The 25,187-nt window shown below is 40.4% G+C and overlaps 1 protein-coding gene across 4 annotated transcripts in view; it reads left to right on the top strand.

The window, feature by feature from the left end:
* CORIN (corin, serine peptidase) overlaps positions 1 to 25,187 on the top strand; it is a 105,173-nt gene that overhangs the window by 33,172 nt on the left and 46,814 nt on the right. For all 4 annotated transcript variants that reach the window (XM_088131202.1, XM_088131204.1, XM_088131201.1 and 1 more), the window contains 3 exons: positions 8,505 to 8,686; positions 18,331 to 18,444; positions 22,593 to 22,700. In XM_088131202.1, coding sequence (XP_087987328.1) covers positions 8,505 to 8,686; positions 18,331 to 18,444; positions 22,593 to 22,700 — 404 coding nt within the window. The remainder of the gene's footprint in view (positions 1 to 8,504; positions 8,687 to 18,330; positions 18,445 to 22,592; positions 22,701 to 25,187) is intronic.

Below are 25,187 nucleotides of genomic sequence, written 5' to 3'. Positions count from 1 at the left end.
CCTTTCCCTTCTACCCTTCACAGTCTGCGTGGACATATTCTATGCCCTCCCCTATGCATGAGACAAGACAAGACGTTTTATTACAGGCATAGATCAGCTCAGAAACCAAAAGAACCCCAAACTCTGAAACAGCAAATATAAGGCCTGGTACAAGCCAATAATTATAAACCTGGTGTGGTCAAGGTGTGGCGTATTTTACAAATAGTAGAACAAAACCTAGCCACGAGAAGATCGCCTTGAATCGGATAATAGCAACTACCCTATCTATGAGATACCTCCAGGTTGTCAGATTTGCCCACTTATGGAGTTGAGTAAGAATTGCTCTCTGTATAGAATTGAACCCACTTATCGAATCTGAGCAAGCACGTTTGACTGAAAGACACCAGTCTTTCTCCTTCTGAAAAGCCATTAGGGGAGATACTTACTTTCTATTTATTATTCCAACACTGAGGTTGAAAGCTTGCGCTCATCTTCCAGCCTAGTCTCCACCCGATACCTCTCTGCATCAGTCCTGAGAGTTGATAATACTGTTGATCGGAGAGAAATCTTTCCTTAAAGAAATGTATGTCAGCCTACATTACAGAATATAAGCTCGATTATTTTTCCATACCCAAAGAATCATTTTTTGATAGCTACATAGCAATTCCCACCATAGGTAGGTCTTGATGTTTAACCTTTGATTCCTTTGATATTTCAATACCTTTTAACCTGCTACTTCTCAGCGACTTCCAACTATTTTCAGGAATCCAGAATACTAGAGTTACAACACAGAACTGTCTTAAATATTTCCCACAACCCTTTTCTTCTCCTGAGCTTTTTATGTGTAAAACGTTGGTAGTTATTTTTCTTTTTAATTCTAACAGACAGGCATCTACACAAAAAGGATATCAAATGTTCGGTCACATGGCTTCAGCTAACAGATGACAATATAGATATTCTTTAGAATGTGTGGGAGGAACTAAGGACTAAGTCACCCAGCAACCCAGCAGTGGAGACTAGTAGAATCCAAACTCATTTGTATTATAGACAGGAGGCAGAAACCGAAATACATTCAGCAGATGTCTTCACGTTATATGAATAGTGTTGCAAGCTATAGACTATACTCCATATGAAATGTTATTTTACTTGTTCATTTATTTTCCACTTTCTTGCCAACAGATGACAATTAAGGCAGGTAATTAAAAAAGTAGGACATAATTAAAAACATACCATGCCCAACTTCAGGAAAATGCATTTACATGTTAAAGTTCTTCCTAAATAAAAATATTTTGGTCTGCCAAGTGAAGTTGATCTTTCTTGGCAGAGAATTCCAAAATCTGAGAGCAAGTACAAAGAAAGTTCTTGTGTACTCAACAAGATGTTCCTCTGATCACTAGCACGATCGAGAGAAGGTTGTCTGCTGAATATCTGAATACCTAAGTAGATGTGTAAAGGACCATTTAATCTTTCAGGAAGCATATGTTATGTTGTGCAGAGTTGTTAAAGTTATAAAAGCATGTTGACTTGTATTTCAAATATTGGTAGTCAGTGGAGTTAGTTCTGGAGCCATGGAAGTTTCTAAGTATTTTTCAAAGGTAGAACTAGCCAAGGCATATATTACCTTGCCTAGAACGGTGAGTTTTAGAAATTGGGTGCAGTTGGCACATTAATTTTAGCTCAGAAATTTCACTCTGTAGTCAAAACCTGGACATTCAGATTCCAGGCTGAGTTCAGCGGAACACCCCCATTTAAATGGTAAAGAAATAGACAATTGGGTATCAGCATATTGGCATCAAATACTCCAGTTAACGTAAGCAGGATTGTGTCGTACATGTGTTTGAATAGTACAGGGGATAAGACTGAGCTGTTGGGGGCAGCATAAACTGGCAGCCATAATATCAGACTGTACTCCCTTAGCACCACCTCCTTCAAGAAAGAGCTAGAACCACTATAAAACTATGGAAGACCCATCCCCAACTGGTGAATCAGGAGGGTACCGTGGTTGATAGTAGTGAAGACTGGAAGAAGGCTTCAAAAATAACAACTACATACCCTCCCCCCATCTAATATTTGGCACTGATTGTCCACCGAGATGACCAAAGCAGTCTCCTTTCTTTAATAAGACCTGAAGCAAGAGTGAAATGTTCTGTCTGATCCGGAACCTCTAGGAGCTGAGACCCATTCCAGCAATGACTTTTTCCAGGAATGCAGCGCTGGAGACTAGCCAGACATTATAGAATATGCTGAAGTTCAGGGAAGTCTTCTTTATTAATGATTGCTTCTACGGAGTCTAGAGAAATCTCATTCACTACTCTTCTTATCCATTCAGTGTGACAACTCCTGTCTCCTTTTATTAATGAGGAAGAGCAAAACAAGCATTTCTCAAAGTATCCTATTCACATCCTTGTGCTGTTCAAATAAGAAAAAAATCATTAGAAAAAAAAAATCCAGACAAATAAAGGCCAAAATTATATCAGTTCAGATCTGTTTCATGCACTGCATCCAGGTTGGCACATAAGCATTTTATGTGCAAAGTATTATGCAAATAAATCATAATAGCCTATCAAATAGTTTACTCTTTTTTTTTTTGTGGGTCAAAGGGTAGTTGACATCCCCCCAAACTTCTGTGGGTTGGCTTTGTATAGGTGTCATAGTAGGAGAGAGAACACTTCCATTACTGCATAGATCTTCAAGTGGATTCAAGACAGCTGAGGCAAGATTTGCTCTGAGATGTTTACCAATCTCATGTTGTCACCCCTGTGTCATTGCTACTAACTCCTTGGAAAACTGGGGGCTTATTTGGCTCTTCTGCCCAGCAGAAGGCACTCAAAAGTGACTGGATCACGTTTCCAGGCCATTTCCCCCATTCTGGAGAGTTTCAATAAAATTGCTATCCAGATCACAGAAAGACTACTGTAAATTGCTTGGGAAGTATTCATATTCCATAGCGTCCTGCAAAAGAATTTATTCCCATCCTCTTGCAAAGGCCTGGTAAGTCTAAACAATACCAGGGTACTTACCTTACCAAGGCAGTGGAGTTATATAGAATTCTCCTATATCAGATTGTACAATCCTCCCAGCATGAAATCTTGGACAGATTCTATGCCATCCTTTTCTCTGGAGCTTGAAGCCAAAATAGACAGCAAGCAACAAGATGGAATAAATTATTTTTTTCATTTTTGTGGGAATGATCTCCTGACAAGAAATTAAAACAACAACCACAACCTTTGTTCCATTGGGAATTGGCAAAAACTAAGCAACACAGGACTCTGACAGCTGATTTTGTTTACTTATCTTGCTATTTTAAGACTGTTGGAATACAAAGATCTAACTGTGTAATATTATTCCATATCCTGAGGTAGTGCCATTAAAAATGCCAATGTTTCATTGGTCTAAATACAGTACAGTTTAAGTCGTTTGTATAACTGATACATCCATTTATTATACTTTAACTAAGTCAGTGAGTTTTTCCCCTTACGCCAGGGTTTCCCAAACTGCGAGATGTACCCCCTTGGGGAGGTGCAGACAGAGTTCAGGTGTGTGTGTGAAGAACCTTTTAGTTGCACATCGTTATAATAACTCCACCTTTCCCAAAGTTTCATTGTATTGTTTTCATTGTTCATTTGTGTTCATTTTGGTGTTTGGATTTTTAGAGGAGGTGCGTACATTAAAATTACAGGTAGTCCCCGGGTTAAGAACACCCAGTTTATGGACGACCCAGAGTTAAGAACAAAGCCTATTGTAGCAAAATTCAGGTTTTGGTTTGAGTTAATTACACAATACTACTTACACGGTATTATACAGTAATACTGTTCTGGTTTACATACAAATTCAACTTAAGGACAGACCTTGGGAATGGAACTTGTTCTTAAACTGGGGGATGCCTGTACACTAAAGGGAGGCGTGATGGCAAAAAGGTTAGGAACCCCTGCCTTACGTGCTCATTTTCATTTAGAGGAGAGTGAACAACAGATGAGTCCTCAGATGTTGTCAGATTACCTTCCTCATCATCCTGGCCTTCTTCACAACCACAGCTGAACTGAGACAACATAAATGCATAATTGTACAAATGTGCATGCTTAAACACTGGCCAGTGTAGTACAGTAATTAACCAGGACAGGGGAGACCCATGTTCAGGTCCACCTTAGCCACGGAAAGTCACTTAGTGACTTTAGGTTGGTCACTATCTCCCAGTGCCCCTTACCACACAGGGGACAAAATGGAGATTCCCATGTAAACTGCTGTGAGCTCTTGGAGGAAAGGTAGAATATAAATCTAGCAAATTAAAAAATTCACCTCATTTCACATTTAACATAGCTTCACTCTATACTTTCCCACACTGAGTGTAGTTGTAAAACAAGTGATCCACATAGATTTTCTTACAGTTGCAATACTTAGTACAACAAATAAATAGAAAAATGCTGTCTTTTATGTTTCAGTAATCTTTCTGAGGCAATAGTTTTATTTATTCAACATTTTTATTTTTAATTCTGATGATTTATATCCCATCCTTCATTCTACAGGTACTCACAGTGATTAAAAACCACCACAAAACAGAAATAGTTAAATGTTATTAAAAATCACTGCTAACTTGGAAAAGCCTGGCAGTATGTGTAAGACCTATGTGTCCATTCATCCTCCGGACCATCCCAATCCAGCAGGTCTGAAGGAGGTTCAGCAGCCTTCTAGAGCTCAGCCAAAATCAAACTGGAGTGTTCCAGGGGTGGTTGGCCCCCTAACTGGCCTTTTTTTTGTTGGAAAACCATTAACTGCTTCCAGTTCAGAGGATTAACTTCCATTGGACAACCAGTTCACTCCTGGAATGGCCAGAATGGCATGGTCTAATATGGGAACAAAATGTTCTGGACTTTTCTGGAATGTTCCATTTATGGAGCAGTGGGTTTGTGCATCCCTACAAAATAGTATGCAATAGCTTTTCACATTCAGCAATGCTTCATTGGATAAGTTAGTTTTAAAAAGCTAAAAAAAGAATTCAAAAAAAGAAAATTTGGGTGAGGGAGATAAATGTAACTAGTATTTAAGACGTGTAGCTCTCAAAAACCAGGAAGGAACCTGGATTTGACAGAATTCAAGAGGAATGAATGTACTGATAGTATCTCAAATCTTAACATTCCACAATAAGATCAAGAACTTGTAATCATCAGCTCTAACTAATGGAAAATCCCTCTGGGATTCCATTGGATTCCTTAAATCCCTGAGGGCAGATAATCTCATGGGTTGCTCTATCCCCCCAGGGAGAGGGGAGAATACTTTCTATGACACTCAATGTCACCAAGATATGGTCTGACCATAATAGAAAGATCACTAAAATGCCACCTTTATCCAGAGTATTCCATCCTTTGAGGCTTAATTGAGGGAGTGCTTTATAGATCAATGCACTGAATAAATGAGACAACACCATGGTTCTTTGGAGACCATGAAGGACCAACTTGGCCCATCTTCTACAATACCAGTGTGAATACTGACGTCACCGAAGACATCGTGGGTTGCTTAAATCATGACATCTCTACTTCTTGGCTCTGTTTCCCCCACTTCCCCACTTAGATGTGCAGAGGGCGAAACAGGAACAGCAAGGGAGTGTGGAACTATTTCTGACCTTGCTTGGGAGACCACAGATTTTTATTTTTATTTTCAAACACCAAAGCAAAATAATAACAGTAATGAAAAAAGGAAGTGCTGGCTGCCATCCATAGCAAATGTGGCTGAGATTCTGCCAGTATTAAAGGTGACCAATGAATCTTAACCGGACATGATTTGTCATATTATCTAGCACAATATTATTGGCATGAACATACTTTTTGTGTGTTCATGTTTTAATGGCAGTTTGTAATTTATAATGAGAGTTCTAATATTTTAATATTGTAACTCTCAGTACAATTTTGTAAAGTGATGAATGGTTTTGTTTTGAAATTGGCATCATCTAAAAGGTCTGGGCTGGATGGAAAAAAAAAAGGGGGGATTTATAGCTTCTCTCACAGACAAGAGTTGAAAGCTATTTTAATTCAACTCCATGCAGTCTTGCCTGCTTGCCAATTCAAGCCTTGTTATCTGAGCCAGTAACACCTTCAGATCAAATCATGTAGAAAACAAAATTCCTGTTTATGAGTGAACTTTATTTTTGGATAGTAATGGAACTTAGAGTTATTTGGTATTTGCCAATATGTATCTCTAGGGAGGACGTAGAAAATAAAACTTTGGGGCAAGTTGAGTAAGACAGCTAGTGATATATTTCTCTTTTATTTAATTTTTCAAAAATAATATTTTTTAAGCTAGGAAACTATTCATCTGAGTATAATACATATCAATTCTCATGGCTACCCCTTTAAGATATTATAAGTGCCTATTCTTAAATATGTAGGTTTTTTAAAGTCAGGAATGAATTGGCTAGCTTCATAATTGTTTTAGATGTGCTATGGCTTAACTTCTTTCTGTTGCTTTTGAATCTTTATATCTTAGCATCCTTCAAATATCAGTCTAAATTTATCTATACTTGTACCAAATTTCTGAGTCGAGGGTGAAAGGTGGGAGATGCCAAACCTCTCCTTCCAGAGGCCCTCCAGGTCTTCACACACCGGTCCCTCCGGCTGCTTTGGGGTAGCAGTGCAACAGCTCTTGCTATCCCCAACTGTCTTCCACAGGTGCCTCACCTGGTTCCCGTCTTGACCTTGGTGTGTGAGAGAGACACCCTGTGCCATCTTTTGCCATCTTTCTGGCCATTAAAAGGTCACATTACAAAAGCTATGAATCTGCCGTCTGCTGTCTGGTGTGCAAGCTACATTCACCGCAATATTTGATAGCACAGCTCGATTCCTTCCTCTTCCCTTTGTCTGTAACTGGATACTGGTATTTCCTGGGAAGCAAAGCGATTGGCTGTTCTCTGAAGGTGAGAAGACTTGTGCTGTCAACAAAGCCCTACTACGATTGTGCCATAGGAAATACCTTCTAGGTAGGGAACAGTCTTCGTCTGGCTTGTAACGTTTGCCACAAGAGTACACAGTTACAAGACATCTTGTGAATGTGGATTCTCTCCTGCAACTGTCAACAACACAGAACACAGCTGGGGAAAGCCAAGATAATGTATTGAATCTTTCTAAGTATTGTGTTTTGTCTTCCCATTATAGAGTTTAAAAGTTACAATTCTTTATAGGTAGGTTTTTTTAGTTAATACTTCGATTTTTATGTTTAAATCATGTTTCCTGTGTCAGTAGTACATGACAACTACCGTAATGGTATGTGGGAAAGACCTTGGGAGACTGGGCCAAGAGACGCTGCCCGGGGAACGGTCAGATAAGAGAGAGCTTAGCCTGCAGCTGGATAGTGGGTGGGGCAAGAGGCTCAGAAGGGACTCTCCCTAGTTTTTCAGGCTGTAAAGGAGAATTGGCTGGTTTTTCAGGCTGTAAAGGAGAATTGTATTTTCACACTTGCAACATTGATGTCAGCCTTACCAGGTAGACCAAACAGGAAACACAACCAGATAAGCTAATTCTACTTTATTGTAAAGCTACATTAACAGAATCCTGCAAGTCTGAAAATACAATTCTTTCTGTGGGCTTTGCTCTCTCTTATCTGACTGTTCCCTAAGCAGCATCTCTTCGCTCCGTCTCCCAAGGTCTTTCCCACATACCATTATACCTACTGAAAGACACCTACTAAGAATGTTGGCAGGAAGCCCTTTGATACTGTAATTCAGTTTAACATAACCCTGAGGAACGAAGCAGAAAGCAGATCACAAGGTCTGGACTTGCATTTTGAGCAGAAGTATGAAAAGGAGTCATCATAACATTAAAAGAAATCCAATAGAAGAGAATATCTGTAGCTCAGGGTTGAATTGTGGAGCCCTTGGTGCTCTCTGGGCCTGGATGTTTGCTTGAGGATGTTTCATTACCCAGCTAGGTAACATAGTCAGTGTGACTAAGTGTGGGTTTTGCTCCCTGTTTGTATACAGTAGCTTGCCTTGCCAGTGTTGGTGGGCGTGTGGTTTTCTCCTTGGCAATTCCTCGATTAGGGCATTGCTTTCTGCTTGATTGTTTGTCTGGTGTCAATCCCTGCTTATCTGGGTGTTGGCTGCTGGAGAGGATGCGTTCTGGTCTTTTTGTTTCCTTCTTAGGTTTTTTTATTGTCTCTTTTGAATGGTACGTAAATATGGTTTATCTCTAAGATAAATGGGGATTTTGTTTTCCTTCCCTGGTGTGCAGTCTATACTCAGGTTTTGCTTTCTTGCCTTTATTTGCTGTTTTTTTTAATATTAATATGTGAGCTGCCTAGAATTATGTAGGTGAGTGAGGTGGCATATAAAGGAAGGAAGGAAATAATTTTCATCTCAACTTTGACAATGTGAAGATGTATGGCTGGGGAATTCTGGGAGTTGAACTCCACACATCTTAAAGTTGCCAAGGTTGAGGAACTTTGATCTAGAAAATGATATATTTCTGCCATTTTTTAAAAGTTAAAATAAATGCATGTAACAAAAGAGCAATAATCTTTTATTTTCTTTTCCTTTGTAGTCATGGACTTCTGCCTTGTAGATCATTTTGTGAGGCTGCAAAGAAAGGATGTGAACCAGTCCTTGCAATGGTCAATTCTTCTTGGCCAGAATTCCTTGCCTGTTCCCAGTTCCATAACAAAACTAAAAACAGCAATGCCACCAAGGTCTGCTTCTCCCCACAAGGAGAAAAATGGAAAGGATGTAAGTTTTCACTTTTCTTTTAAAGTGTGCTTTTAGCCAGAGTAGAACTGTGATGCGACATGTACTTATGGGGAATTAAGTATTTTTTCAGGGGAGAAAAGCAGTTGGGAAATGTTTTGCAGGCTACTAGAAAGAAATATGCAATTATTCACAAAGCAGTTATTTGTGAACTGCTGTTGAGTGTTATGAAAAGTCAAGTAAGAGATGCACAAAACTTAGTCATTTTAATTTGTTACAGATACAGACTGAGATAAATCTAACTCTTAGTTGAAAATAAATGCCAGACACATATCATTTATCATGGCTTGGAGGTTTGAATTGAGTACTGACATTCACATAAGGTTAAATCTGGGACATCAAAAGCACGATTGGTAGTCCTTGAGATCTGGGGCATCTCAGAAGCTAAACAGGCATGTGCTAGGTAGATCTTGGATGGGGGAAATCCAGGGCTGGAAGAAAGAGTGGGGAGTTAAAAAGACGTTCAGGAAAAAAGCAGTGGCAAATCATTTTCACATAATGCCAAACAAATGTCATGGAAGTTTTCATGAATTGAGTTTGACTTGAAGATGGAACAGACTTAATAGGCTGGGTCCGTGCTTCATGCTAAAACATAAAACACTATTTACAGAATGGCTGGGTTCATCTGTTGTACAGCCTAAACCAACCACAATACCATTATGACTTGATTCACTTACTGTGGTAAGCCATAATGGTCTGATATTAGATCAGCACAGTGCCATTGTGGTTATCATGACTGAGCCACAGTAAATTGTGATTTATTCAGTAAACCACAGGTAAGCAAAACCATAGCTGAATATGATTGATATGTTGCATGAGCTCAGCCAAAACATGTACGCACACAAAATCCTGGCTTCCGTGAGATTGCGGTTGGCACAGTCCTTTTGTGTTATATATGAACTGGATTTTAAAGGTGGGTGGATATGTAAATATTTTGTGGTTCAATCAATGCATTTTTGACAAATTGACCTCAATAAAATAAATGGAATGATTCAAAATCACTAGAATAGAGCTTTTGGGTCTAAGGGAACCTATTTGTTCATATTAAAGTCTCTGTCCTTGCATGACACTGAAGCCATTTTAGAAGTCTGAAGCCTCGTTTGAAACATTTGAGAGGCTGCATTTTGTATCGTTGGGAGATAAAAATCTCTTTTTCACGGATGTCTTGCTAGCTTTTAGAGTTGATGCTCTTAGAGGATAATGTCATGTGTTTTAGAAGAAGATATAATAAAACATTCAATAAACTCTATCCTTGTTCTTGTCTTAAAAGGAGCATGCTATAAATTAATGAAAGTAAATAAAAACGCCTTTCACTGAATCAGAAAACCTTTGTCCATTTAGTTCAAGGATGGGTCTGTTCTGTTTTCCTTTATCAGGAAGGTAGAAATACTAGCAGCTGGTGGACAGATTCAGAAATGGAGAGGTCTAGAGCTGCACTCTGCTCACATTCACACACCCACATATTATAAATATTAATATCTGTGTATACTCCCCTTCCAGGGGCATCCATGGGAGGTCAATGGCGTCAAAAGGCCAAATTTGCACCTGCCATTTTGACATTGTTGACCCCCCCCATGGATGCCCTGCCCCTTCTTCGAGCATCTCTCACCCCATCCTAATATTACTCCCATCATAAACATTCACCAACATATGTTACATTCATTTACTCCCATCCGCTAGTTACAAACTGCTCAGGGAATTTTGTTAAGAAACAACCCATAAATGTAACAGACTTTGACAGGGATCAGCTGCCATATGCACATCGGAGCCCCTGAGGCTTGGGAATCTCACAGAAATGGTGATTTTTTGAGGTGGCTATATTAACAGCGAAGATGCTCTTTTCTAGTCTTTTTAATAATAGTCAATTTTTTTTTAATTGTGGGGTGTTTTAATGTTTGTTTTATGGCTTACTTTTATTGTACGCTGCCCAGAGTCACATTCTGTGAGAGGGGTGGCTGTATAAATGTGAGGAATGAATAAAATAAATTAAATTAAATTAAATTAAATTAATTTAATTTTAAAAAATCAGCTGTCCTGGTTTCGTGTAAATATTTCAGGTGAGTTGTCAGTATGCATAGGAGTGAAATCGGCATTCATCAATCATTCTTCCTGCTTGCTCTGTCTGACCTCGCTTACTTACTCAGAAAAACAGTACCGAAATGACATTCCTGTGTCACCTCCCTAGAAATTAAAAAAAACTATTCACATACTTTTCTTCATATCCTCCCTCTGCATCCTTTGTGTCGTGCATTCTTTTAGGCAATCAAACTTAGACACGGTCTTTAAAACGTGATTAATGAGGAAAAAAACAGCTCTGGAATCTTTTTCATTAGTTATCCGCAGCATCACTGGCGTGCCTCAAATTACCATCGTTGCCTCTGACCTCAGGATATGATTTAGGCCAAATTAATGCTGCTGTATTCCAATCTTTGAAACGTCGGCTACTCAGAAAACCGAGAAGATAGCGCAGGGTCATGCTTTTCCAATTGCCACAGCAAGGGCTGAGTTCCATTCAAGTTCGTGTTAAGCTTAAAATAACAGGTTTCTAAAATTATTGAACAGTTACATTCAGTGATGTTAAATTCAAAGGGGCTTGCTTTATTTCCTCAGAAGTAAATAATCAGCAGAGAAATATCTGTCCTGAAGGCAGGCCAAGTGGATTACTGAATGGATCCTCTTAGTATCCTAAGCCATGTTTGTTTAATATTGGTTTATAACTACAAATGGCACGTGTGAGCCTGTGCAGGCTGGCCTCACTTCTCAGAGGAGGTCGGCTTCCTGCCTCTTTCATGAAAGGTGGGAGAAAGAAAACTAGAAGCGAATGGTTTTGAATTGTCTATCTACAAGACTCCCAGCTGAAAACAAAACTACTTGTTGGAATTCTTACGCTATCACCATAACCTTTTTCTTAATAAAATTTACTAATTGGAACAATTTGCTTATTGGTAAAAGTTCTGAAAAGCAAGAATAGGCCTTCCTTCCCAGACTGGTAGAATAGTGACTACATGTTGTGTTTTGCACCTTAGCTTCTAAGAGAGTATCTGTCTTCTGGGGTAAAAATGGAAGTTGGGTCTCCAGGAGTGACGCCTCATTCACAGAGCAGCTGACTCCTTTGCCAATATCCAAAGAGAGCTTTTTTGCTGGATTAACCAGTTGAAGGAATAGAATCTCAGTGATTGAAAGGGGCTCAGACAACTTCCTGCTACGGAGGTCCGTAGTCAGTTATTTTTTAAAAATGAAACTTTTAAAAAAATGGAGTTTAAAAAAATATTTTTAATGGTTTAATAGTTAAATTTGAATCCCCCTTGAAGGTTGAGGCCCAGCTGTGATCTTGGGATTCAGGAGTCATTGGATGGGAGCTCAAAATGACACTGGACATAGGAAAAAAAAAGTCGTAAGAATGTTAGAAGTGCCTAGCTGAATTAAATAACAACTTAATCTTGTCCAGCATTTTAAAAATATATTTTAAATTTTATGAATTAAGTAAAAAACAACAGGAAAAGTAAAGCAAAGGGAGGCAAAGAATTTATATGGTAGTCCTTCAGGTTCGAAGAAAACACGCTGTTGTGCAGTTCATCTGTGGACACGGAGGTGGCTCTGCAGCCCCAGTCTGGAAGCGCAGAGTCTAGCACAAGGGGGGCACTGGAAGCCCATTGTTGTAGCAACTGTGGGTGTTATTCTGTGACACCGCTCACGGTTTGCTATCAGTTTTTGGCAGCGCCTGTCTTCAAAGCCGGTGGAGGTTCATAGCACAGGGCTCGCCAGCGGGTTCTGTCAGCAGCCGCAGCTTCTAGTTCCCTTGGCTGGATGTCACCGTGGTGTAGGGTTTCTTTCACAGCGTCTTTGTAGTGCTTGCGTGGTCGACCTCGAGGTCTCTTCCCAGACTCCAGTACGCTATAGAGCAACTGGCAAGGCATACCATGGTCGTCCATTCTGATGACGTGTCCCAGGCACTGCATCTGGGCTCTGATAATCAGGGGCTCAATGCTGGTGGATTCCGCATGATCCAAGGCCTCCAGGTTGGAGACACGGTCTTGCCAACAAATGCCGAGGATGGAGCGGAGAGCGCGCATGTGAAATTTCTCCAGTTGTTTGATGTGCCTTTGGTGCAGGGTCCAGGACTCACATCCACATAGGAGCGAAGGGATAACCCCAGCTCTCTAGACTTTCAGCTTTGTGGAGATACAGATGTGTTGATTGAGCACTCTAGAACACAGATGCCCCAGTGCCTGGCTGGCCTTGCTGATCCTGGAGTCAATTTCTTTGTCCAAAGACTCATTGCTCAAGATGATGCTTCCCAAGTATTTGAAGCTGTTTACATTTGTCAGCTGGGTGTTGTCAACAGTGATTTTTGGTTTTACAGGGTTGGTATTTGGCACTGGCTGGTATCTTGTTCAAGTTGATAGTCAGGCCAAAGTGCATAGCAGCCTCTGAGAATTTGTTCAGTGTCAACTGTAGATCACTGTCTTTGGGCACCAGGAGTGTGCAGTCATCAGCAAAGAGGGTTCCTTGGATGACTGTATGGAGGCACTTCGTCCGTGTGTTCAAGCAGCAAAAGTCAAAGAGAGAGTCGTCCAATCGGCACCTGATGTACACTCCCTCCTTCAGACCCTGGACAGCACATGACAACATGAAGTGAAGAACAGATTGAACAGGACTGGGGCTAGCACACAACCCTGCTTTACTCCATTGCAAATGGCAAATGCAGCTGATGTATCACCGTTGTAAAGAACCTGTCCTGTCATTCCATCATGGAGTAGCTGAATCAACTTCACGAATTTTCTCAGGCATTCATAACATCTCAGGATGACCCAGAGAGCCTCCCTGTTTGTTTACAGTGTGAAATGCCTTTGTCAGGTCAGTGAAGACAGAGTAAAGAGGCTTGTTCTGCTCGATGCACTTCTCCTGGACTTGTCTCATGGCAGATATCATGTCTGTTGTATTCCGTTCTGGCCAAAAGCCACACTGCGCCTCTGGGAGGTTCCTTTCCGAGACAATGACAAGTCTGCTCGGGAGAATGCAGGCAAAGATCTTGCCTGCGATGGACAGCAGTGAGATTCCCCTGTAGCTTCCAGAGTCTGATTTTCTTCCCTTATTTTTGTAGAGAGCCACAATGAGGGCATCGCAGAAGTCATCAAGCATCTTCTCTGTGAACTAAATGTCTTCCAAGATGTCTTCGAATGCCTGAAAGGTGTTTGGGTCTAGTGCTCTGTAGATCTCAGCAGGAATGCCATCCTGTCCAGTTGCTTTATTTGAGTTCATCTGTGAGATCGCTTTCTTGGTCTCATCAGTAGAGCGAGGGAGGCCTAGGGCATCCAAGACTGGCAGCTGAGGAATCTGCTGTAAGACATCATGATCAACTGTGGACGGCCTATTGAGTAGGTTGGAAAACTGTTCAGCCCAGTGGTTTTTCAGTCCTTTCTGGTCTTTGATCAGGCTCAACCCATCAGATGACAGCAGGGGGGAGCATCCTGATTTAGAAGGACCATAAACTGACTTTATGGCGCTGAAGAACTCTCTGGTGGGATGCGTGTCTGCACACAGTTCCACCGGCTCAGCCTTTCTCTGCCACCACTCATCCTGCATTTCTCGCAGTTCCAACTGTACTTTGGGCTGCAGGTGCTTAAACTTGTCTTTCTTTGAGACAGATGATGGATCGTTCTACCAGTCTGCATGGGTCTTGTTCTTGGCCTGGAGGGCCGCTGAAATGGTCTCATGGTTTTCATCAAACCAGTCTTATGATTATACATGTAATTATATGCATAGAAGTATCATCCCTAACTCATCTCTGTTGTTATTTATCTTTTTAAAAAAAATATTATTATTATTATTATTATTGTTGTTGTTGTTGTGGTTGTGGTTGTGGTTGTTGTTGCTGCTGAAGCTTTACACTGAGGTGAGGGCTGAAGTGGGAATTCGAAGGTGGGATTTAATATAATGATTAAAAAAAATAAATTTAGAAAACAGAAAAAAAATGATTCTGTAAGAAAAAAACATTCAAGCAGCCCCTCTTTTGTTCTTTTTTCATCTTTCTTTTCTTCCCCCCCAACTGCTGCTACTTAAATATTTTTATATTATGCTTTAAACTTCTGCAATTATTACTAATTTCTGTTTAAACTATTTTTAGAACAGTTTCTCTTTTTCTTCAGAAACCATATTCTAAGTCTCTTGCCTTGCTGTGTGATATGTCATGTATAAGGGAGCTGTTCTTGCTGGAATCTGGTTAGACTTCTGTTACAGTCGATGTTTCCATTGCTCCATATTCTCCAATGCTGGTCTTTCAATCTTGTACTCTCAGCAAGATCTCTCCTTTCCGATGTTGGGTCTGATTAATTCTTGCCGCTGTCGGCATATATCTTAATAAGTTGTGATGCTTTTCATTAGTATACTCTGGGATCATGCCTAATAAAAAATATTTGTGGCTCCAATTCAAATTTTACTTTCAGAATTTTCTGGATGCTTTGGTGTCTTTCTTTCCGATACTTTTGAGTCTTTTTGCATGACCACCACGAATGGTAAAATGTTCCTTTTTTGTTATGGCATTTCCAGTATTTATTGCTCTATGAATCTTGTCCAGCGTTCAGTTCTGTGATGGCCAGCAGATGCCTTCAAGAATCCTACAAGCGAGACACTAACCCAGCAGTACTCTTTCTTTGTTTTTCTTTAGAAATTAGTGTTGAGAGGCATAGCATAATGTAACCACCACGCTATATTATTCGTATGAGCAGATTTCAGTTATAACAATTTAGAAGATTTATTTTAAAATTAAATGTGATAGAAAAAAGCAGCCTCTGTCTCCTTGAATCAGACTGAACCACAGGGATCTTATAGGAAACACTTGTGTGTTTTCTCCAATACATCTTGCCTTGCGCTGTAACCTTAATCTAATTGGTTTCCTGTTAATGGTTTTATTCAAAACAGCATCAAAACTTGATGATCCATGTTTCTTCCAGATTAATCTTTGTACTTTGCAGAAGTTATGTACATGGCTCATTACTAAAGCTTGCCGAGTATCTAGATGATATCATCATCCTTCAATCAGCCCATTTCCTTTTCCTTTTTCTGTTTTCTCTCTGAATTGAAATAATCTGTTTAAGGTGGAAAGGATTGACTCAGATGTGCAAATCTGTAGAGAAACAGTATTCCGTGGCACTCTACTTCAATAGGTGAGCAGCTTTGATTTCAGAAGTCCTATTCTGCAGCAACGGATCTGACCTGTCTATAATATGGTTTGATGTTATATATTTATATTTATATTTCAGTATGTGTGCTAAAAGTAGTAATAAACAATAAAATATAATAATAAGCATAGGGGAAAAGAGAAAATGTAAATAAAATGTATTATATCTGCCATCCCAATATTACAGGCATGTAAAAACATATAGTTTTTATTAAAAAGTCTATTTTTATACCTACTAAAATTTAAAACACATAGGACAGTATGCATATATTTGCTGGAGCTACAAATATAACAGGTTAGGCCCTAGATGAGTCTTTTTGCTTGAGGATAACCCTCACACGTGGCACAGTAATTGAGCTGGCCATCTGCCTGAAATTAGTTGGTGGCAGAGCTAGAGGTGGAACTCTGGAGATGACTAAATATCTGTGGTGGGGAAGAAAGGATTAATCCTCTCATAGAGCACTATATTGCACCAGGATAATTAGTCTCAGCAAGCTAGACTGGAAGCAGATAAATGGTTGTTCAAGGATATAAGTAGGTTTATTGTAGAAAAATTAATGATGCTGTTAAACTACAACAACAACCAGCAACAACTGTGTATCAAACACAGTTCCTATTTACACTGAAATCTGGGTTCAAATTCTTGTCCTCTATGTCCTGCCCAGGCAGTGTAATGAGCTGGAAGCTACTGTCTTTTGGGTAGGGGGGAGAGTTTCCATCTTTTTGTTTGTTTACTTATTAAACTTCTATGTTGTCCAACTGCAAGCAACTTTGGGTGGCTTCACAACAGTTGAATAACAACAAAAATTACGGAACAATTGAACAATATCCATAAAACAACAGCCATCCAAGGGACAAAACCACCCTTCCATGTCCCCCTCCAGCTTTGAGGGGCCTGCCCAACCATCTTGACCCAAGTCCCAGGGGATGAGCCGGATTTTTAAAAACATTTGAAGGCGGGCAAGGTGGGGCACTGTTCCAAAGAGCAGGTGCAATGACAGAGAAGACCCGCTTCCTGGTTCCCACTAAATGTCATTGCTTAATTGGTGGGCCCTGAAGCAAGCCAATTCTGTTAGGATGGGCAGATGCTACGGGAGACAGGCGGTCCCTTAAATAGGACATTTTTGGAAATGGACTGCTGTGGTGTCAGGCAGTTTGCTCTGACTATGTGACAGTGTGCTTTTTCAGTTATCAATGAAATAACAAGCATATCGCTTCAGGTAATACTTTTAATATACTGCCTAGTTTGGCTCTAAGATTCCTGCTTGTGAAAGTATATGTGTACATGTAGACCTTTAGAGCATAATTAATGGTCAATACCAACACTTTGTCCGGTAATGGTGAAAACTATTGCAGTAGACAACATCAATAATGAGTCCTAGTTAGTAATCCGTCTGCTCTCGTTTGGACTAGTGAAGGTTTTGAGCAGTTTTCAAAGGCAGACCATTGTAGGGGGTTTTGGGGGTGCCTTCGAGTCAGTGTTGACTTTTGGCGACTGCCTGGACTAGACCGTTGTGTATTATGTTAGAGTAATCCAACTGAGAGAGTACCATAACTGACGCCAACTATTCACCCCTTATCCCCATCTGGATGTGGCTGCACTGGGTATATTGGCTGAAACTGATACAAAGTAGTCCTAACCATCGACGTTAGCTCCATTTTTGGTGACAGTAATAGATCCAGGACCGCTCCTAAACGCATGTCTGAGCTTTCTTCAGGAGTATAATGTAAGAAAGAGTAAGGAAGATGACCTTGATGGAGATACGTGAATTCTGTTACCAAAGTGAGCGGGGAAAAACATACTTAATCTACAACGAACCGAAAAGATGTGGAAGAAGCTCAGACAGACACCTCCCAGATTCACATGAGTGTAAGAATGGGGAGGAGGTAAAGCACAGTCAGACTTGCAATATTCTGTTATTATAGCTCTGAAAAGTAGCTTTAGCCTTTCTGTGGAGTTGATTCCTGGTCTGGTCCACCCAGTGGGGTTTATATAAAACTTTCTCTAGCACAGGTGCCACGTTGCCTATTCATTAAATGCCACTGGCCTTCATCCAATTCACTATTCCACTTTCAAATGTCCCAGAAGACTGAAATATTCAGAGTAGGGCATTACTGGGATGTGATGGCAGCTTCTATCAGCTATTATTCAATGTTACTCTATAGTCTTCCTTATCATAGTAAATGGGATATAATTTTGACTGGATCATTGGCAGTCTAGACTCCTAATGCTCAGTCTGAGCACTGATGATGTTACCTAGTTGGGTCATGAAACGTCTGCAATCAAACAACCAAGCTCAGAGAGCACCAAGGACTTCACAGTCTGGACTCACTAGCAGCTGGAGCTTGAGGTTATCTAATGTTCTGCTAAAGGCATGTTGGTTTGTAGTTTTGGATTTCAGTCTAAGAAAAAATATTACCCTGTTCCTTGTTTTTCATTTTTCAGTGCTTTGTGAAGAAGACGAGAGCTTCTTGTGCAGAACTGGGATTTGCATCCCAAGGACTCTGCAGTGCAATGGCTTTAATGACTGTGACGACTGGAGTGACGAAATACATTGCAGTAGGTTCCTAAATGCATCAGACAATATACTAATGGAAAGAACAGCATCACAGTTATTAGAATGACTTGGAAACAAATGTCACCCACTGTATCTGTATAAAAATTTATATATGCCTATTTTAGACTTCTCGAACTGTTCAGTTTGGTTGAATCTGCCCACTGAATATTCTTACAGAATATGCTTTTTCATTCTTCTTTTTTATAAACATCATTTCCTTAGCTAAAATTTCTGCAAAATGCAGATGCAGTTTTTAAATATCTGAATTATCGTTTCACAAAAGAACACCCCAATAAATACGCAACTGGCAGCTAATGCAAAAACAACAACAACAACAAAAAACCAACAACAACTGAACCGTCAACACAACCATTCCATGGGCTCTGGCCTGTCTTTCAACCCTCATGCCTGGTTGAGGTAACCAAGTTACTTTTCCCAATTTGTTATCCCGAGTCACTTCATTGCAAACAGCAAATTATCATAGACAAAGAAAAGTTCAGCTTATGTAAAAAATATCAAGTCATATAAAGTTTTTTTCCCTCTCCAAAGTAATTCTCAAGTCTTTACAATAAAATGCTGCAATAAATCCTATTGTGTCATTCATGCCTGACCAGTTGGATTGTTATTGTTACTGTTATTGTTATCCTCAGTTTCCCTGGTTAAGGCGATTAAGAAGTTGACATATAATGCCCCTCCCCCGCAAACCCATATACCAACACAAACAGTTTAAAATTCAGCTAATAATATTGGAAGAGTAATTAAAATAATTGTCAACCCAACTTAGAAAGACTGGCTAAAGACAAAAAGATTGATTTCTTTCATAAAAGTGGAGTCTGTGAATGTGTCCCATAGTGCGGGAATAAAGCTGGAGAAGGGCGTCTCGCATGTGCGCAACAAATGAACTACTGAAATCAAGGCCAACTTCAAAAAGGCCTCTCCGGCTGACTTTAGCATCCTTGCAGGTTCATATGAAGATATGGATTCTCAAGTAGTCTGAGTTTGAACCTACAGTAGTCTGGAAGTCAAAATCATCACTTTGAATTATGTGTGTGGAAAGCAGTTGGAACGATTGAAGTACTTGAGGACCTGGTGGATAGCTCAGTGAAGATGTTCTTTGATACATTCCATGCTAGGCATTACTGTCAGCATTTCAGTGCCCTGATATACATCTATGGCAAATCCACGTCTAGAATAATGCATATGGTTCTGATTGCCATATTTGAAAAAGTTTATGATAGAGCTGGAAAAAATACAGCACAGGGCAACCAAAGTGATGAGTGGGATCAAACCCCGCAAGAAAAGATTCTTTAACCTGGCAACTGAAGGAGACATGTTTAAGCTCGATAGAATACAGGCAATCCCCGGGTTAAGAACGCCTGGTTTATGGATGACCCATAGTTAAGAATGGAGCCTATTGTAGCAATCGAGTCAAATACACAATGATCTGAGTTAAACACACAGTGATTCGAGTTCATTACACAATACTACTTATACAGTATTATACAATAGTACTGTTCCTGCATACATACGAATTTGACTCAAGGACAGACCTTGGGAACGGAACTCGTTCTTAAACTTGGGACACCCTGTAATGCATGTGTGGAGAAAATGCACACAGAGAAATTTTTCCTTCTTCTCTCAAAATCTGAGGTTATCCAGTGAAGCTGATTGGAAAGAGATTTAGGCAAGCTGACCTAGAAAAAGTTCCATCGTATATGGCCCCAGAATCCACTAGATATACTGTAGCTGCCACCAGATATCTCAGGCAGCTAGAAGTAGTGAACTACCGGAGCGCCTTTTCACTCGCCCGATGTCATGTACTCCCTTCAGCTGTGCTGGATGGTAAATATAAGGGAGTCCCACTGGCTAAAAGGCTGTGCCCATGTGGTTCTGGGGAAGTGGAAACCACTGGGCATGTCCTCTTATGGTGTCCATTTTATAGAGAAATACGAACAAAATTTATTTCTCCAACGATCAGCAGATATCCTGGCAGACCAGACACTGAATACCTTCAAATCCTCCTTAAAGATGAGTGGAGTAATGTTACAGTGCAGGTAGCAAGATTTTGTGCAGCAGCCCTTAAGAGTTGACGTATTATTGTGAACAATTGATATAAGCATTCTGTGTTCTATATTTATGTATTTAAAAACCGATATTAACTTTTAATTTTAATGGTTTATAATGTCTAATTTTAGGACGATTGAAGCCAGGTGCACAAATTATTGTAAATGATTTTTTAACTATAATTGACAAGTACCTTGGCTAGTATACCTCGGATATACAATCCCTTATTTGGATTGGACATATTTCATGTCCTTCCCTTCTTTTTAATATTATACTGGTCTAATTGACTGTAATAAAGTAATTGATTGATTGAACTGAAAGAGATTTAAGATTAAAGAAAGCATAGCTTCACACAGCACGTAATCTGTGGAATTCATTACCACAAGAGATGGTAGTGACACCAACTTGGATGGCTTTGGAAGGGAACTGGAACAATTTATTGAGGATAAGTCTCTTGAGTCATTAGTCTGGAAGACTCATTTGCCTGGAAGATAGGGGCAGCCTGCTTCCAAGTATTAATGGTAGAGGAACGAGGGAGGAGGAGCCTGTCTTGAGTGCTTTGTGACTGTTGGCCCCTGTCAGAAACAAAATGCTGAAGTCTTGAGCAGGGCTTCTTAAATGGGGCCTGACTGAATTACACTGAGATAATCTTCCAGATATGTCTGGAATGGTTAGGTTACCCCCTTCTTGATTACCATTGTCAGAAATGGTGTATTGGAAACCAGCCAGTTTCAATTCCTAGTCTTCTGCACAAAGAGAAGGTATCTCTAGTAATGGTTTTGTAACTGCCTCCTGAAAGCAGGAGCAGAATCTTGCCTTGCTTGGAAGAATGCATTAATTACCTCCTTTCTCCAAGACAATGTGATTGCAAAGCACAGGGTCCTCCCACAATATTGGAATCCAAATCAAGGCAAATTCAGCTAACTTTATTCATAAGGATAATTAACCAACCGCCGACTATTTAGATTTTTATAGAACAATCCAGTAGCATTCAACAAAAAGAAAACTATTAGGCAGAGGGCTGGTTCATATACCATTAAAATAATCAGAACTGCTCCCACTTTCTATCCTCAGATCCCTTAACATGACTTTCTTTCTTTAAAATTTAGCTCTTACCGTTATGAAAATAAGCTTGTGTGTGTGACTCATATTAAATCTTTGAAGCCAGAATAGAGATGGCAGTCCTTTAAGGCAGTCCAGACAAGCATAAACCATGAGTATTAACATTACATTTTTTGTAAGGTTTCAGTAACAGAATCCTGCAAGTCTGAAAGCATCTCTCCTCTCTTCTCCTTTACTTTTATTTTCTAGAAAAATAGGGAGGGCCCTTCTGAGACGCTTCCCATGCTCCTTTTCCTTTTGTGGGCTGAGATACCTTTTGCATGACAGTTGTCTAGTCTGCAGCTCTTCCTCCTGTCTCCCAAGGCCATTCCCATATACCATTACAAGAGCTGAATGAGAATTGGGATCACCGGTTGATGGAAGTGTATAGATTTCATAGCTGTTTTCCCTTGCACGTGATCCGATGTAGAGGGCAGAAGAAGGAAGAGGAGGAAGAGCCATTACCAAGACGGTGGTCAGATAAAAGAAATCTCAGTCCAGGCCGGAAGTGTAACCTGAGGAAACATCTTAGACGAGACCCTCCCTAGTTCTCACAAAGATAAAATGGGGTGGGGTGGGGAGCACGTTCAGACTTGCAAGATTCCACAATTGTAACCTTACCATAAAAGTAGTATTAGCATTCATGACTTGAAATTGTCCTGTTTATGGTTAGAGACGTAATTCTTACTGCAAGAACCACAGAACCAACCTAACTTCTTCCTTCAAAAGAAATGGTTATGATAGCTGCAGCTACGTTTGTAGCTTCCCTGTGGAAAATGGTAGTAGGGGTTGAGGTTAGTTTTATTGCAATTTCAATCTTTATCTGCGTGTTATGCTGGTGAAAGAATGAAACTAGTGTTAATTTAAAAAGTTATCTGATAATTACTTTGTAAAATAGCAGAAATTCGTTAATATTTCGCTTGGGGGAAAGGACTACCTTAGTTCAAACAATCTAAGCTTTTTAAAAAATATTTCTGTTTTGCAGATTGCAGTGAAGACATATTCCGCTGCCACACGGGGAGATGCCTCAATTATACCTTCGTTTGTGACGGTTACGACGACTGCGGTGATCTTAGTGACGAGCAGAATTGTGGTAAATGAAAAATATGATATACAGTGGTACCTTGGGTTATGAATGCCTCTGTTAACGAACTTTTCGGGTTACGAACAGCTCCGGCTGCAAAAATTTACCTTGGTTTGCAAACTCCGCCTCGGGGTACGAGCAGGATACGCGGCCATTTTCCCTCCCGTGACACGGTCCGCGGCCATTTTCCGCCCCTGACACGTGGTCCGCGGCCATTTTTCTGCCCCTGACACATGGTCTGCGGCCATTTTTCCGCCCCTGACATGAGGTCTGCGGCCATTTTCTGCCCCTGACACATGGTCCGCGGCCATTTTTCCACCCCTGACACGTGGTCCGCAGCCATTTTTCCGCCCCTGACACGTGGTCCGCGGCCATTTTTCCACCCCTGACACGTGGTCCACAGCCATTTCCCCGCCCCTGACATGTCCACGGCCATTTCCCCGCCCCTGACACGTGGTCGTAGGGAGAGGGACTCTCCCTCCAAGCAATAGCCGCCTCCCTGTCCTCCACGCCAGAACGGATTAACGGTAATTACATTGAACCTTATGGGGAAATTTCCTTCGGGTTGCGACCAATTTGGGTTGCGACCAGAGTCACGGAATGAATTAAGTTCATAACCCGAGGTTCCACTGCAGTTTAAAAGCTTAGAGGGAGTGGATTAATATCTGATCCCAAAAGAGTGGGGTACAGGCACCCTTAGATAATAGGCAGTACCACAGAAAGTTATGCTCATTCTAAAATCACAGCCCCTGTTTCCAGATTCAGTTCTGGAGCAGACCGAAGCCAAGTACCGTACTAGCACAGACGTAGAAGATCATACAGATCCAAAGGCTTCAGCTTGTCCTTCAAGTTCTCAGCACATTACTCAGGCCTGGGTCGAGGATCCTTTGTACCTTTCTAGAGCTACAGTAAGTGTTTGGCAGCCAGGTCCCACCTTGATACTCACTGTATCGCATAGCTTAATCAGTTGACCATATCAAGAAACAATGACACCCATTATACATATTGAAAGAGGAATCTCCCATCCTTTCCCGTCATTCGTTTTCTTCTGCTGCAGTAGGAACATCTGGAGCAGTGTTCTCTTGGCTTCTTCCTGCCTCCTTTCTTGCCTTTGTCCACTTCTTTCCTTTGCATTCCTCTCAGGGCGAGTTCTATTTATTCTATAACTAAATATTCTAGCAGCCTGAAGCTTCCCTTTCAGAAAACGTGTTAGGTGTAGCATCTGCTTAGAGGAAAGTAACTGGTGGCACTGCCTGCATTGGCGGCCTAGGACTAAGGAAGCGCACTGAGGTCGTCTTGTTCACCTGAGAGCCACTTTGTGTCTCGGGGACGGGGCAGGTCCTTTTGGCGTGCAGTCTTGTTCTCACTTACTCAGGATTCCTGAGAGCAGACTCAAGCCCAGTTTCAGCAGGCTTGAGCCCCAGTTACTAGACGTACGATCCCGAAGGTGTCCTCAGCTCAGTGATCCCGGACTCTGCCTGACAGGCACCGTCTTCATCTCTGTGGATTCTTCAGGTCCTCTTGTTCTGGTCCCACCAACATCGACTGGTGCTTTCCATGTTTCACTTTCCATGTTTTCATTTCCATATTGCTGCTGTCCATGGAACCAAACCTGAGTTGTCTCTTCCTACCATATCATCTCCCCAGGAATTGTTTCTTTGGAATCAAGGAGTATATTTTTCCCTTGGGATACAAAGAAAGATTTTTTTCCCCTCAGGATTACTATTCCAAGATATGTAAAATAATTCAAGCACCAAGTAAAACTCTATTTTTACAAGTTTATGTAGATGCTCTACAACCTGTAAGAGGTTTATAAGGCTTACTCCAATTATGTTATGTACTTAATACAATCATTTATCAGACTGATGTATTATATCAATAAAGGTTGGTACAGGACATTCATAGTTATCAGTGAAACATATCACCTGCATATAATAATAGATTGCATTAATCTCTTATATTTAGAATGTCCTTCAGTTGCTTGTTGACAGGCCAATGAGACCAATATCAAATTAGACAGAAGGGAAGATGAAGGATTGATGATTTCCACAAAGTATCTCGATAGGTTATAATCCCATTTGTAATAACCCTGTCTGAAGGATACCATATTTTAGTCCAATTAATTAAAACAAATCCTTATTTGGCTAGAACTTGTTCCAGAATTTTCCATTGGATCGAATCAAGGGCCTTTACTACAACCAACCAAACTACCATTGTTGATTTCAGATTTTCTGAATGTTTATCTAAACACTCAATTAATAATTTAATATCATGTAAGGCTTGTGGCCCTTTTATGAAAATGTATTCGGCAGGATGGATAAGCAAAGATTGTTTGTAACCTACATCCCAGGGTCACTGTCTACATTTTGGTGCCAGCCTTTGACCTGGAAATGAGCAATAACTTGCACAGACTATTTACCAGCATTGAAAATCACTTATATATGCCTCATTAAAAGAAATTGGAAAAACTTTATTCAAAATATCCTCATCATAAAC

This window comes from Python bivittatus, unplaced genomic scaffold (genome assembly GCF_059951505.1).
Source record: "Python bivittatus isolate LINGU-HERP-01145 unplaced genomic scaffold, Pbiv_v1 ctg000970_np1212, whole genome shotgun sequence".
NCBI lineage: Eukaryota > Metazoa > Chordata > Lepidosauria > Squamata > Pythonidae > Python > Python bivittatus.
This window is presented reverse-complemented; position numbering and strand designations above follow the sequence as displayed.